The sequence below is a fragment of the Aspergillus multicolor genome, assembly GCF_047715735.1.
Source record: "Aspergillus multicolor strain CBS 133.54 unplaced genomic scaffold BDW74scaffold_37, whole genome shotgun sequence".
Classification (NCBI taxonomy): Eukaryota; Fungi; Ascomycota; class Eurotiomycetes; order Eurotiales; family Aspergillaceae; genus Aspergillus; species Aspergillus multicolor.
This window is the reverse complement of record NW_027395988.1, coordinates 22211-35728: the sequence shown is the minus strand read 5'-3', so window position 1 is coordinate 35728 and position 13518 is coordinate 22211. Positions and strand designations below refer to the sequence as shown.

Here is a 13518-nt window from a genome sequence, read left to right as displayed (position 1 = left end):
AGATGACTTCACAGATGCAGTTTGGGTGAGGCAGTGTATCTTCGGAGCGTACATCCCACCAGTACATTGCCGTTGTTCGAAACCCCGACATCCAGTCCTTCGGCTTAGAGGGAAGCTTAGGTGAGATTGGGCTTGCAGATGACCGCCATTGGGTTTTATGGCATTGAGTCTACACAACTGTTGGGTGCTGCTGTTCGGCCACATCCGTTCGGAGACAATGTTGGCCAAATTGCATTGGTCTCATTTTGAATGAAGCCAGTGTCCGACCACTATAGTATCAAGCCCGAGCTTCGCAAGGGCCCTTCGGCACGCGGTATCATGCTTATGCTTGGTGCCAAAAAAGAACTTGGGAGTATCCAGTGCATGCTTGGTGTTTTATCTAGCAGCTATGGAAATAGACTGTCCAGGGACTATCGAAAAGCCCTAGCATCTAGAAACATGGCGAGGATGATGACAGATTCGCCGCAACCTACCAGAGTATGACTGGTTTGACCGTCTTTCCACTATGCATATCCTGTATTGCATCGTCAAAATCGCTTGCCTGGTAAAATCCAACCATCTTCTGCACAGGCAACAGCCCACTCTTCACCCATTCGACCATTGTTGGCACGAACTCTTGAGAGTTCACGTCCCCTTCGACCACTCCCTGGAATCGCTTCCCCGAGACCATAAACTCGTGAATTGGGATCTCCAGCGTGCTGATGGCTGGCGCAGTACCCAGCTGCAGGATGGTGCCTTTGAAGGCCGTCATCCGCACTGCTTCCGCAATCAATGCGGGCACTCCTGTGGTATCGAGGGTGATGTTTGCGCCAAGGCCTGCAGTAACCTCTCGAACTGCCTCCGTTACGGCTCTGAGGTCTTTTGCGGAATCTATACGGACAACATGAGTCGCGCCTAGTTCTAGAGCGAGCTTTAGGCGAACTTCATTCCGAGCGATGGCGATAACTTGAGTACAACCGGCAATTCGCGCACCCATCACTGCACTCAGACCTACCCCTCCCAGGCCAATGACAGCAACTCGATCTTCAGGGTGTGCCTGGGCTGCATTGATAACTGCTCCTGCCCCAGTCTGGATTCCACAGCCCAGAGGCGCCATCAAATGAAGGTCTTCTTTCTTTTCCACTAAGCCTTTCACGTTGACGATTGACTCCTCCCGCACAATCGACCAATTCGCGAAGCTTGACTGCCCAAAAAACTGACCAAAAATGTCTGGCTGGTAGTCTGTGTCGGTAGGTCCCTTTTCCCCATCCTTGAATACTAAGTTTTCCGGTGCGGCCACAAAGTTGATAGGGTCGAAGTCGTGGCAGTGGGCTGGGTGTCCTTTGCGACAGCACTCGCAGGATTTGCAGGATGAAAATGACATTAGAATAGGGTCGTTGACTTTTGCAGCGGTGACTTTTTGTCCAACTTGTCGGACATACCCGGAGCCTATGGATTCGATGGTGGTCAGAAAAATATGTTTTGGTTGGAAAGTTGAGCAAGGATGAAAGACGGACCTTCATGGCCCATTACCCTTGGATAATGCACGCCAAAACCATCATCCATACCCGCAAAATGCAGATCAGTCTGGCAAATTCCGGAAGCAACAACTTCGACCAGCAGCTCGTTGTCCCGCAGTGGTCGGAGTGTGAGATTATCTTTCAATCTCCATCCTCCTTTGTTATATGGACCGTAAGATACTAACGCCCGCGCGGTGGTCGACTGTGTGAGCTCCATGGCCTAGACTAGCGAAGATCGTTGCGCTGAGTTAACTGTTCTTGCTTGGTTGAACCTCCTTCGAAATTTATGGAAGGCTCGTGCCTAGCTGGCACCCCACAATTATGGCAACCTTTTCGGCAAACCACTACATAGTTTTAACTCGTATATCGCCGGCCCCTAAAGCGCCGGTCTTTGAATTGTTGACAAGCTAGCCGTACTGCCGTGGGCGTCGAATCGGCATGCCGAGACACTCGGAGTCGGGATGCTCGCTATATCCGTAATCCCGTTCAGCCCTAACTTCGCTTCGTGGCCATGGATTTTTGTTACAGAATTCGCGCTCACACCGTTGAAGCGGGGGAAATAAGGAGATGGAATATAACTAAAGGTCTATTTTTTCCGCTGTCCTAAATAGCACCACTGATGTAACCCTATGTAGGATTCTCAGCAACATAGTTGGGGAAGGAGAGGCGATATGCGAGCCCCATCATGATTATCAGATCGAAACTAGGTTTTCAATTCGTCGTTGTCGGGTATCAAAGTCCGTATCATTAGTCATATATATGTCTATGAGCAGCCAGACGCTACCAGAGCTTTGGCTATATATCCGTCCCGTCCTAAGCCGGCTCCGGAAACTATTCTCAAACAAAAACATCGCGATCAGCTTTGAACTATGATAATATATTGCTCAGTGAACGAATTAAAAATATCTCTATCCGACCTGCATAGACCAGACCTAGGAACAAAGATAGGAAAGAAAGACAACATACCCCGCGGATATCAGAGCAATCTGGCCCTCCATTCCTCGCAAACTTCTGTATCTCTAGTATCGTGGCCTCTGAGCATCTCCTGAGGAACTTAGTTACGTGCAAGTTTGGCCTCCACCGCCGCCCCTTGGGTCTCTGTGCGATATATAGTACGTAGGCTTTGTAGCGATGTTTTCATAGATTCGATTCGTTAAGACGGTATCTGAGGAGTTCATGACTATCGGTGGCTTGCTTGAGGTTGGTTAATATGCGAGGGCGCTTATGATCATGAATGCCGTCGTCTTGGGCCTTATCTCTGCTCTTTCATAGTGGAGATGGGAGGGATGTTGGGAAGAGGTTAGAGTATTATGGTTGGTTAGGTGTTTGTCTGCGAGCCGCATACGGGGGAAGGAGAAGATAGAGTGTGAGCTGGCGTCCCGGGGAACGCTTAGATAGTATTCTCTATATATTATAGCTATGTGGTGGAGACCTTGCTTTGTATACTTCAGCCCGCTTTTAGAACAAGGGTTTGTTTCAGTCACAAAGGACCTGCCTAACTGTGGTGTGTTGATAGATGTTCTTTCAGCAAGCGGCACTAAACAAAGAACTACATCATGTTTGAGCAAGTCGGATTGAAATAAATCAAACAGGACAGTCTTCTATTTTTGGAAACCTGATGAACTTTGGTTGGGAGTGATTACCTATATTTAGTCATGGTAATGTGCGATGGACCGTATGTTCGACATAGAAACGTCTCAGTCGATGACTGGGTCACGTATTCAAAGCTAGGGCTTGGACTCCTTCACGAAAGAGCAGGATAAGAAGCCGTGTCTTGGGTGTGGCTTAAGTGTGTAATGTCACATCAACGATTAAGGCACGACCTCTTGCCCTTTCCAGTCCCAACACTTACCACGTCCCTCGTTCGCGCCAGTTTTCATTTCACATAGGACTTTCAACAACGATGCAGCAGACTCCTCGGGCTGAAGCATCGCCCTCCCATTCCAGTAGTCATGGGTGAAGTCTGTCTGAACGGTTCCTGGGTGCATCGCAATTGCTATAGCTCGCTCTTTGCTCCGAGATTGCAGGTATAGGTCGAATGTCTTCGCCAACTGAAATACAGATGCTTTACTCGCACGATAGGAGTACCATCCACCGGAGGCATTACCCGAGGTGGATCCGACTCGGGCTGCCATCATTGCGTAGACTGCATGTGGCGGTAAATGCCTTGGTGAGCCATTTACTTCGGAAGATGGCAGAGTATCCTGGAACGACGGCGATGATTTACTTGGTACAAAGGGAGATAAGTGCTTCATTAGGAGCATTGGTCCCAGAGAATTGACCTTGAAACTGTTCAACGCATTTTGAACATCAACCTGGGCTGGTGATTTTTCGACATGCAGAATGCCAGGAAGCGTGATGGCTAGTCGTAACAGGGCATCGGGGTAAAGCGCACGTATTCCTGAAGCCATGTCGGATATGGTGGATTCATCTAAGCAACGTTTAGCCAGGACCGGGCTTAGACGCGCTTTAGATAAATAGCGCAAATACCAGTCACGTCAACTTGGAAGACATTGAGTCTCCTCTCTGCATCCGACCGGTTTTTGGCACTCTCGAGTAGCCGATCTCGAATTTCATGGCAGTCTGTTCGTGCAGTTGCAATCACTGGTATGTTTGTATGGGCGAGGAGCTGTTGTGCAAAAGCAAACCCCAGGCCCCGTGAGGCTGGGGTTACGATCGCAAATCCAGAGCGTATAGGGGGCATTTCTTTATTTGAGTTGAGTATGGTTCGGCGTTAAACCTTGAAATAGATCCATGATCACTACGTGGAGGCCATTTCCAGTGTGCCCTGGCATGATTGACATCATCAATGCGGCCCTTTCCACATTAACTGTGGTTGAGTACACCGCAAAGGTAGGTAGGTTGTAGGTGTGAGATCATGTACGTTAGTCGCGCTGTATTACTAATGCAGGCAGCTGGGACCTGCCGCACCTGCCTATTTGGAGCTAGACCGCCCGGACATTTCTGGAGACAGCTTCGACGGGACTCGACTCTCGACGCCGGTCCACACTTATACTTCCGCCTCTAATTATGATTCTTATATAAACTGTCACTTCTCACGACTGCCATTTGCCTCCTCAATTCTACCGTTCTTTACGTTCAGAAGTTGAGCTTGTCCGCGTCGAAACGGACCATGTCCTGGCAACCCGCTAAGCGACAACGAGAACACGAGGAGCTGGCAGCCTACAATGATGACCATGTTCGAGAGAAGAAGGTTCGCGACCCTGTGCCACTGTTCGACGCATAGCGGTCAATTGGCGTCATTTGTTCATATCCCCGGTTGAGCTGAATCTGTCTTGGGCTAACTCGCAAACCATAGAAGCACCGGTCCCTTCCGCTACGCAGTCCTCAAAAGCCCAGCAAGGGTTTGAGAACGGGAAACACAAGGAGGGACCCGCAGAAACTCCTTTCAACCTATACATCCTCCTTGACTCCTGTTGATTCCGATGATGAAGCGGGTTTCATCAACTTGTACTACAAATCGAACCCCGAAAACCATCAAGTTTTACGATTCCCTCGCCTGTTCGAACCTGACTGCGACATATCAATGGACGTCGACGTTCCCGAATCTCTAACATCGATGGGGCAAGATCATGGTCGGTCAGACGGCATTATCCAAACCGTGACACCTCCTTTGAGGCCACAGCAGTCAAATTGTTCAACAATGGGAGCTGCCAGCTCCGCAGATTCTCGTGGCATGGCTTTGGACTTAACGGAAGATCCTCTCTGGTGGGCTTGTCCGCGCTTGCCGAGTCCGGTGAGTGACAATGGAAATAACATGTCGGATGTCGAAGAAGCATCTGCCGATGCAGAAATGGTTGACGAGCGGACTCCTCCGGAGCCTATACCATCGAATCAGGTCAATCCATCGACCATGGACGCTGAGGCCGCCGATGTGCGGGAACGGCTGTCGTCTCTCGACCTACCAGCCCAATCGAAGACAGAGCAGACTTCAACCAACAAGCCGAAAAGACTAGGATTCTCCATGGGCTATCGCGCAGATTGCGACAAATGCAGGCGCAAGGTACCTGGCCACTACAGTCATATCATTGGGTGCTGAGATTTTTTGATCTTCGGTCTTTCATTTTGCATTTTGAAGGGTGCTTTTTCGCAGTGTCTTCGGTCAACATTATTATTTCAGCGATATTATGGATGCATGGTTGTTATGGAGGCACGGCGTTATTGGGAAATTCCTGGACCCTGGTCATTTTTATTACTTTACGCGCAGATACCAGGCGTTTGGGGCGGACATCCGTGATGTGACATATCAGGCTAAGGCATCATTAGTGAATATAAGCTGGGAATGCACACGGCGCCTGGAGCCTGGCGCCTACTGTATATTCTGGCACTACCTTATACCCCAGAATCCCCGGTTTTAGATTACAAAGAACTGGGTCTTCCGTGTTCCATAATTCCATTACTTTGAAGTTCGCCCGACCTCTTCCGAAGCGTTTCCGAACGGGCTGACCTAATCCGTTTCGGATCCAAGACGGCGGATCAGGTACGGACTTGTATGGAGTACAGGCTGCTTTATGCTCCTCAAGATCTTGCAACAGGGCACACTCCTCAAAATGTCATCAAAAGCTGGTGAAGAGGCCAGAAGATCCATTGCTAGAAGACCTCTAGATACCCGATGCGGGTTGCCGGCTCAAAGACCTCGACCGACTGCCAGTCATCCCCACATCTCCCCCAATCTTTTCGGCGCGGTGGCGGCAGAGCCCTTAGCCGATCTTCACTGCCGGCAGTTCGATGGCAATTTGGAGATGGCCCTGACCTTTAAGAATGCATCCAAGCTTCCGAAACTTGAGACGGCCGCCTCATACCCAGTTCCTATAAGTACTCCTGGACGTTCTTATCCGCAGCGAGGCCTTTTCTTGACTCGGATTGTTTCTTCGGCGCTGGCAAGCCTCGGATATACCCTTGTGAGTATCTAGTTTTGAGCCATAACCTTCACGCGACAGTGATTAATTGTTCCTCAAGGTCGAAATATAGACAGCATTAACCGAAGGCACGTCCGTTAATCATGGCGTCCCCGATTCCGCGCGGCATTCGCCAGGTCCTCCAGAAATCGCCTTCAGATATTGTCATCCTCTCATCTCTCCGCACTCCAGTCACTCGAGCAAAGAAGGGCGGCTTCAAGGATGCTTACCCGGAGGAGCTCCTTGCCAATATTCTGCGAGCGACGCTGGAAGCCAACCCTAATCTCGACCCCGCTTTGATCGAGGACGTTTGCATCGGTTCCGTCCTTCAAGAGCTCGGTGGCGCGAAAGCAGGCCGTATGGCTCAGATTCATGCCGGCTTCCCTCACACCGTACCCTTCCACACAATCAACCGACAATGTTCATCTGGTCTGGCTGCCATCTCGACGATCGGTAACGGTATCCGGGCGGGTGCTCTCAACGTCGGTGTTGGTGGAGGAATGGAATCTATGACTCGGAATTACGGCTCCCGTGCTATTCCTACCGTCCTGTGGCCCGAGCTGAAGGAATCGCCCTCAAAGGACTCGAGGGACTGCATCATGCCCATGGGCATTACCTCCGAGAACGTTGCATCTCGTTACGGTATCAGCAGGGAAGATCAGGACGTGTTCGCCGCCAACTCGCACAAAAAGGCTGCGGCTGCGCAAGAGGCTGGATTGTTCGACTCTGAGATTGTTCCCGTCAAGACTCTATCCTACGACGCCCAGAACCCCGATACGCCGCCCACAGAGATCACGGTCACCAAGGATGACGGTGTTCGCGCCAACATCTCTGTCGAGAAGATGGCCTCTTTGAAGCCGGCCTTCTCTGCAACGGGTTCTAGCACTGCCGGAAACAGCTCTCAGGTCAGCGATGGCGCTGCCGCTGCTCTGTTGATGCGCCGATCTACCGCAACGGAGCTCGGCCTAACTTCATCCATCAAGGCCCGCTGGGTTGGCACTGCCGTTGCCGGCTGTGCCCCTGATGAGATGGGTGTTGGCCCCGCAGTTGCTATCCCTAAGCTTCTCCAGATGCTCGACGTGAACGTTTCGGATGTTGGCATCTGGGAGCTCAACGAGGCTTTTGCCTCCCAGGCCCTCTACTGTGCTCGCAAGTTGGGCATTGATGAAGCCAAGATCAACCCCAAGGGTGGTGCCATTGCCATTGGTCACCCTCTTGGTGCCACTGGAGCCCGACAGCTTGCGACCCTGCTACCAGAGCTGGAGCGCACTGGCCAGGAAGTTGGTGTCATTAGCATGTGTATCGGAACCGGCATGGGTATGGCTGGCATGTTTGTTCGGGAGTAGATCAGCCAATTCTCTAGATAATGTTTTTAGCGTAGATACCTGTATATAGCAATCTCAAAAACCTAGTCAGCACTCCATCTCTTTTGTAAAAGCAGCCAATATCTTGCAAGCCTTCAATGATTTGGTACCTGGGCTCATAACGCCAAGACCATATACTCCGATGGTGCCTTGTCACGTGGTCCGCTTTTCGGCTTTCCTAACAACTTTTCCAGCGTTGCAAGTAACAGGCAAGATCTCAACATCGCAACAATGCGTTCCTCTATGCGATTGTTGAACCTGGAGGTAGTTACTCCCCTCCAGGGATCCACAACTCGATATGTTTGCTCAACCTGCAGACAAGAAGCGCGGCCCCGGCCCTTCGTTGCTCGTCAATTTCTTCGCCATGCTTCCGACAACAACACCCCGATAACCGAACGCGTGCGCCGAAAGCTCTGGGGTACCGACAACCCACCCGGTCTGAAGGATCCTTATGGCGGCGAAGGTGTTTTCGAGAAAAAGTTCGGGAAGGCAAGCATGGCGAAGCAGGGAGGAGCGCCGGAGAATGGCGAGGACGCGGAGAATCAAGCCGCCGCGGAGAGCGGAGATGTAGCTGAGGAGGTGATTGATGGCGAATATGTGCCTGCGACGACATGGGAAGGCCTTGATCGTATTGGACACCTAGGGGAATGGACTGATCTTCCTCCGAACTCCGAGGATGCTTTCACTTCGTATGTGCTTGCTTCTCCTATGGGCTCGTCGGCATGAGAGCTAATCTATGTATAGCTTTTCTTCCAACCGTCGTCTCAACAAGCCCGGCCACCTGGCCTTGGCTGCCCATCAAACCGCAGTTGAATTGTGCTTAATGCAATCTCTCAACAAGCCCCTCGCCAGCATCTGCGAGGTCGTCGAACACGAGAAGCCCGTCTTCAAATTGATCTACAACTGCAAGATCCAGCCAAAGTCTGCATGGGATTCGGCTCTTGAGTACCCAGATAAGGAGACGGAGGATGCGCTTGTCTTCATCTTCAAGCAGATTGGAGCTCAGGAAACTGAACAATCTGCCGGGATCTCTGCGAACGCCGAGACGGAAGAGGATGGGATTGCAGTCAAGAAGCCCTTCTTTTTCGGGTACCAAGATGTTAAGGATAAGGGCTTCTTAACCCTGTCATTGTCCGACCCGGCGACCAAGTTTGCTGTAAGTCTTTTCCGGCCGCCTCCACTCGTTGCATTGTACTGATCCGCCGTTCGACAGTTTCTGAAGCGATTCTCCCAACTATCCGGCCACTACTTCCCCGACCCTGCCATCGAGTCGATTACCTCCGTCAAGCAGGTCTTGGGCCACATTTTGAAGGAGACGGCGCCTAAGCCCAAAAAGCTCGCAGAACATCTCCTAGCCAACGACACCCTCCAGAGTTTACCTAACGTCAAGATCTTCGCAAAGAGGCAGAAGCCTTGGCACAAGGATGAGGAGCTTGGGCGGAAGAAGCTCATTGATCGTGAACTTCGCAGGAGGGGTCTTGTCAGCAGAAAGGGTAATCTTGAGTGATTTGAGGTCACTAACGAAGCCTTTGTTCAGTTCATTTCTTGTAGCATGTCGTTTCATGATTGATTTTTTGTACTATAGTAGCAATTTCTTTTCAACCATTGGAATGGTAATATGTACATCTAGTGGCATTACTTAGGAGCAAAGGAAATGTCAACCAAACTCGTCCAATACCGATTTCAAACCAACCCTAACGCCAAAGCATAACCACATTATTTCCTCGAAGCAGGCAAAGAAAATCCCCTCGTCATGAAATCAGTGTTCTTGTATTGCGCATCCTTGGAGTCCTTCGTGAAGAGACTTTTAATGTTATCATTCGCACCCATGAGCTTCCGCCGTTTCTTCTCATTCTCTTCTTCCAGGACCCGTGCAGTCAGCATGGCCGTTGCTGCATTCTTGATTCCGTTCGGCGCAAACGGCGTAGGCGTGGACGCGTTGCTTCGGCTTGCTGATATTGATGATTGATCCTTGGGAAGTATGGTCTTTGCCGATGGTTCTCTGCTGGCAGCATTGCTTTCGGCTGCTGTGCTTGGAATAGTAGTCGCCTCGCCGTTGCCCTTGTTCTTGCGCTTTTTGGAGCCGGGGGCTTTCTTTAATGAGTGGGTAAGGCCTTGATCGGCTAGGTGCTTGGATCGATCGATGAGACGCTGCTTGTCATCTTCTTTTGTGGGAAGGATGGGGATGACGTTCTCTTCTGTATACGGCTCGTTGCACTGTTGGCCGTTAACACATAACAGCCGAAACTGAATAGACAAGATGCAGACATACCTGTAAGCACTTATCCTGCTTCAATTGCCGGACCGCCTCCTCGGAGAACACATGCCCACAGGGCACGATATAAACCGCCTTGACGCTCGGTCCCAGCTGCTTTGCCGTAACCGGGCAGATCCAGCCCTCACTCTTCGTCTCACCATTCCCATTCGCAGCGGCATTGCCCTCACGCTCAGTATCGACCTCAAACTCCAACTCCACCACATCTCGGAGTCCCTTGACTCGCCCGGCAAGAATCTCCTCGCAGTCAGCCTTGGAGCTGATTCCTTCGATCTCTTCGCCAGGTAGTAGGAATTTCAAAATCGCATCTTTGTTGTACAGATTCCCCGCGCAGTCGGAAACAATTGGACGTTGCAAAGGCTTATGTGAGAGCGGACAAGTGGTCCAGAAATGTGTTTGAAGTTCGCGCTGCGTTTCTTTCAGTTGCGCTGTAGTCGGCGCGCGGGCGGCTTCGCGGACAAGCTCTCGGCGGGTTGGGATACTGCCGAACTGTTAGGGCTGCGGGTGCTGGAAGAATTAGAAGTTCGCTTACCTGCCACCGTCGTTACCCATACTTGTGTATACTAGGTTTACCTGGCTCGAGACTGTGCAGTTGTGAGAGTATCGCTTCTTAAGTTCGATTGCTTGCCACTGCGGGATCAATGATGGGCGGATGACTAAGCGCATAGTTCCCTCATCCCCAGATTGGCGTCTCCAAGGTTTCAACAGCTGGCCAGAACTTGGACCTGAAGTTAGGGCTGTCGAGCATCTCCACATCTTCCATCGCTGGTGGAGTGTATCGTGCACCCGGCACTTGCTTCAATTAGCTATTGAGTGAACGAAGAGCTCAATGCAGCTACAATGATTGTCTCCCAGAAATCGCTCTTGCTGGTAAGCTTGGCAGCGTCCAGCGCGCTGGTAGCTGCTAAGGATGACGGCGCTCGACCCCGAGGAGTTGGGCCTGAATGTGAGTGTTTGACCGAGCTTGCTTTTGATTGCTATCAGCTATCCAAAGCATATGGGATTTATTGGACCTGATCATAGCGAGTATATAAACTGACATCGCCTAGTCGCCCAGTTCTACAAAGACACCACGACCTTCTCTTGCATCTCCCACCCCGCCGTCCATATTCCCTTCTCCGCCGTAAACGACGATTTCTGCGACTGTCCCGATGGCAGTGATGAGCCTGGAACTGCGGCATGCGCCCACCTGTCTGGAAATACGCCGTTGAACGTTGCCCATCTACAGGGTCACAGCGGTGACGGACTCAAGGCGGCCCTCCCAGGCTTCTACTGTAAGAACAAAGGACACAAGCCTGCGTATATTCCATTCCAGCGAGTAAATGACGGTATCTGCGACTACGAGCTCTGCTGCGATGGAAGCGACGAATGGGCCCGTGTCGGAGGCACGAAGTGCGACGACAAGTGCAAGGAGATCGGCAAGGAGTGGCGCAAGCAGGAGGAGGAGAGGCAGAAGTCCATGACGGCGGCTCTGAAGAAGAAGAGGGATCTACTTGTTGATGCGGGCAGGCAGCAGAAGGAGGTCGAAGACCAGATTGCCGCATTGAAGACCAGTATTGAGATCAAGGAGATGACGCTGGCCGCTCTGGAGGCTGATCTTGAGGAGATCAAGAAGAAGGAAGAGAGCAAGGTTGTGAAGGGGAAGAAGGCAGGTAAGGTCAATGTGTTGGCTGGACTGGCCAAGGGCCGTGTGGATGAACTCCGGAATGCATTGGTGGATGTGCGCAAAGAGAGGGACGAGATCAAGACCCGCGTACAGGAACTTGAGGAGATCTTGTCCAAGTTCAAAGTCGAGTATAACCCCAACTTCAACGACGAGGGAGTCAAGCGCGCTGTGCGTGGCTGGGAGGATTATGCTGCTAAAGGGCTTGCGGATACTATTCTCAACAGTGCTCGCGATCGTGATTGGGATGCCATCTCCCAGCCTGATACTGAGGAATTCGGTATCAACTGGGAGCAATGGGAAAACGAGGGTGACGAAGAACCTGATGCCGGTATGTCCAAGTCTCTCCCTCCTTGAACCCTTACTAACTACATTAGTCTACAAACTCGCAGCTTACTTGCCTCCATCTCTTGTCAGATTCCTGGAAGACAAGATCAGCTCCTTCACGAGCTTCCTTGAGAGCAGCGGCATTGTACCTCCCAAGGATGAAGCCTCGACGTCCGAAAGCAAAGCCGTGGCGCAAGCCCGAGACGCCGTTAAGGCAGCAGAAAAGGATCTCGGTGACTTAAGGAAGAAGCTAGAGAAAGAGCAGTCTGATCTCGACACTGATTATGGCCTTGCCTCCATCTTTCGCGCCCTCAAAGGCGTCTGCATCCAGAAGGACGCCGGCGAGTACACTTATGAACATTGCTTCCTGGACCAAACCAAGCAGATTCCCAAGAAAGGCGGCTCGTCCTCGCGGATGGGCAAGTTTGAGCGCATTGGGTCCGTCAGCGTCGATGAGCTCAACGAGACGGGTGAGATCAGCCAAGTACAGAAAACCTCGTTGGAGTACAAGAACGGCCAGGGATGCTGGAATGGGCCGGCACGCTCAACGACTGTTGTCTTGGAGTGCGGTGAGGAAAATGAAATCCTGAAGGTGGCTGAGGATGAAAAGTGTGTTTATTCGATGCTTGTCACAACGCCGGCTGTTTGTGCTGGTGGGGAGGAGCCGGGGAATGTGGCTCCTAGGGCGAAAGACGAGCTGTGAGGCATAGATGTGTACAGTGTACATGGCCCTGCTACTTACTGTTAGATTGAATTGCATACAGCGTTGGTTCAAGATTCTGCGAGATCTATCTCCGATAAGCAGATAATTTACCATTCTATATACTGATCTCAGGTATGGACTATGTTCAAAGTCCAGCATTCAACGAACTCGATACACTACGTGTCAGACGGCAACAAAGAATTATTGTACGTATATCTCATATATCATTGACTAAAAATCTCTCATAAAGGCGTGACACAGAAGTGCCGAAGAAGCAAAAAGCCAAATATTCCTCACAAAACATCCTCAACCTCTACCCAAACCGAACCAAGAACCATGTTCATCACCGACGGGCGTTAAGTATTGACCTCGAGGTATTTATCGACGGGAGGGGTGCTCGCTCGGACTCGAACGGGTTGAAGAATTTAGTGCTGAAGAGTGATGTTAGTATCATCCTTGACGGAAGCAGAGGTAGGCAGGTTGGTGCAGACATACCTTGCAAGAGCTGCAAGAGCAGGAGTTGCACTCGCCGGAGCAGCAGTTGCAGGTGCAGGGGGACATGTTGAGATAGTTGGTGTTGGTATAGAAACCGGAGGACGGAAGATTGTTTGCTTGGATGAGAAGAGCTTGATGGATGGATGGATAGAAAAGAGAACCTTGAGGGCAGAGGGGGAGCTCTCTTTATAGCCCTTTCTTCGCCCGTTGTGCTTGGGCTTCCCCCCACGACCGCCTACAACAGCTGACACTGACAGGAGTAAGTATGTGGTG

At 51.2% G+C, this 13518-nt stretch overlaps 7 protein-coding genes across 7 annotated transcripts; 4 read left to right on the top strand and 3 right to left on the bottom strand.

The window, feature by feature from the left end:
• Positions 1–336: 336 nt before the first annotated feature.
• On the bottom strand, positions 337–2050 carry BDW74DRAFT_188163 (NAD(P)-dependent alcohol dehydrogenase). The gene is made up of 2 exons (XM_073731658.1): positions 1497–2050; positions 337–1428 (listed from the first exon to the last, which is right to left on the bottom strand). The coding sequence occupies exons 1-2, from the start codon at positions 1714–1716 to the stop codon at positions 470–472; spliced, it is 1179 nt and encodes a 392-aa protein (XP_073579234.1). The 5' UTR covers positions 1717–2050; the 3' UTR covers positions 337–469.
• A 1222-nt stretch (positions 2051–3272) lies between these two features.
• BDW74DRAFT_161531 (uncharacterized protein) lies at positions 3273–4286 on the bottom strand. Its single transcript, XM_073725803.1, has one exon. The coding sequence runs from the start codon at positions 3908–3910 to the stop codon at positions 3311–3313; it is 600 nt and encodes a 199-aa protein (XP_073579233.1). The 5' UTR covers positions 3911–4286; the 3' UTR covers positions 3273–3310.
• Positions 4287–4486: 200 nt separating this feature from the next.
• Positions 4487–5895, top strand: BDW74DRAFT_161530 (uncharacterized protein). Its single transcript, XM_073725802.1, has 2 exons — positions 4487–4713; positions 4819–5895. Exons 1-2 carry the CDS (start codon positions 4633–4635, stop codon positions 5557–5559), a joined length of 822 nt encoding a protein of 273 aa, XP_073579232.1. The 5' UTR covers positions 4487–4632; the 3' UTR covers positions 5560–5895.
• A 157-nt stretch (positions 5896–6052) lies between these two features.
• BDW74DRAFT_92995 (thiolase family protein) lies at positions 6053–7823 on the top strand. Its single transcript, XM_073734096.1, has 2 exons — positions 6053–6421; positions 6480–7823. The coding sequence occupies exon 2, from the start codon at positions 6523–6525 to the stop codon at positions 7762–7764; it is 1242 nt and encodes a 413-aa protein (XP_073579231.1). The 5' UTR covers positions 6053–6421; positions 6480–6522; the 3' UTR covers positions 7765–7823.
• A 190-nt stretch (positions 7824–8013) lies between these two features.
• On the top strand, positions 8014–9289 carry BDW74DRAFT_182594 (mitochondrial 54S ribosomal mL50 protein; the record flags this gene model as incomplete). The annotated part of the gene is made up of 3 exons (XM_073730302.1): positions 8014–8471; positions 8527–8938; positions 8996–9289. The coding sequence occupies 3 exons, from the start codon at positions 8014–8016 to the stop codon at positions 9287–9289; spliced, it is 1164 nt and encodes a 387-aa protein (XP_073579230.1).
• Positions 9290–9461: 172 nt separating this feature from the next.
• BDW74DRAFT_92991 (uncharacterized protein) lies at positions 9462–10656 on the bottom strand. The gene is made up of 3 exons (XM_073734095.1): positions 10590–10656; positions 10055–10538; positions 9462–9999 (listed from the first exon to the last, which is right to left on the bottom strand). The coding sequence occupies exons 1-3, from the start codon at positions 10607–10609 to the stop codon at positions 9499–9501; spliced, it is 1005 nt and encodes a 334-aa protein (XP_073579229.1). The 5' UTR covers positions 10610–10656; the 3' UTR covers positions 9462–9498.
• A 135-nt stretch (positions 10657–10791) lies between these two features.
• BDW74DRAFT_161525 (putative protein kinase C substrate) lies at positions 10792–13034 on the top strand. The gene is made up of 4 exons (XM_073725801.1): positions 10792–11003; positions 11107–12051; positions 12098–12956; positions 13012–13034. The coding sequence occupies exons 1-3, from the start codon at positions 10898–10900 to the stop codon at positions 12748–12750; spliced, it is 1704 nt and encodes a 567-aa protein (XP_073579228.1). The 5' UTR covers positions 10792–10897; the 3' UTR covers positions 12751–12956; positions 13012–13034.
• Positions 13035–13518: the final 484 nt, after the last annotated feature.

Coding starts and splice junctions, on each gene's coding strand:
- BDW74DRAFT_188163 (XM_073731658.1), bottom strand. CDS start 1,716: ATGGAGCTCACACAGTCGACCACCGCGCGGGCGTTAGTATCTTACGGT. Junction 1,429..1,496: donor AAGGGTAATGGGCCATGAAG/GTCCGTCTTTCA, acceptor TCGAATCCATAG/GCTCCGGGTATGTCCGACAA.
- BDW74DRAFT_161531 (XM_073725803.1), bottom strand. CDS start 3,910: ATGGCTTCAGGAATACGTGCGCTTTACCCCGATGCCCTGTTACGACTA.
- BDW74DRAFT_161530 (XM_073725802.1), top strand. CDS start 4,633: ATGTCCTGGCAACCCGCTAAGCGACAACGAGAACACGAGGAGCTGGCA. Junction 4,714..4,818: donor ACCATGTTCGAGAGAAGAAG/GTTCGCGACCCT, acceptor CGCAAACCATAG/AAGCACCGGTCCCTTCCGCT.
- BDW74DRAFT_92995 (XM_073734096.1), top strand. CDS start 6,523: ATGGCGTCCCCGATTCCGCGCGGCATTCGCCAGGTCCTCCAGAAATCG.
- BDW74DRAFT_92991 (XM_073734095.1), bottom strand. CDS start 10,609: ATGGGTAACGACGGTGGCAG. Junction 10,539..10,589: donor ATGGGTAACGACGGTGGCAG/GTAAGCGAACTT, acceptor ACAGTTCGGCAG/TATCCCAACCCGCCGAGAGC. Junction 10,000..10,054: donor AGCAGGATAAGTGCTTACAG/GTATGTCTGCAT, acceptor AACGGCCAACAG/TGCAACGAGCCGTATACAGA.
- BDW74DRAFT_161525 (XM_073725801.1), top strand. CDS start 10,898: ATGATTGTCTCCCAGAAATCGCTCTTGCTGGTAAGCTTGGCAGCGTCC. Junction 11,004..11,106: donor CCGAGGAGTTGGGCCTGAAT/GTGAGTGTTTGA, acceptor GACATCGCCTAG/TCGCCCAGTTCTACAAAGAC. Junction 12,052..12,097: donor TGACGAAGAACCTGATGCCG/GTATGTCCAAGT, acceptor TAACTACATTAG/TCTACAAACTCGCAGCTTAC.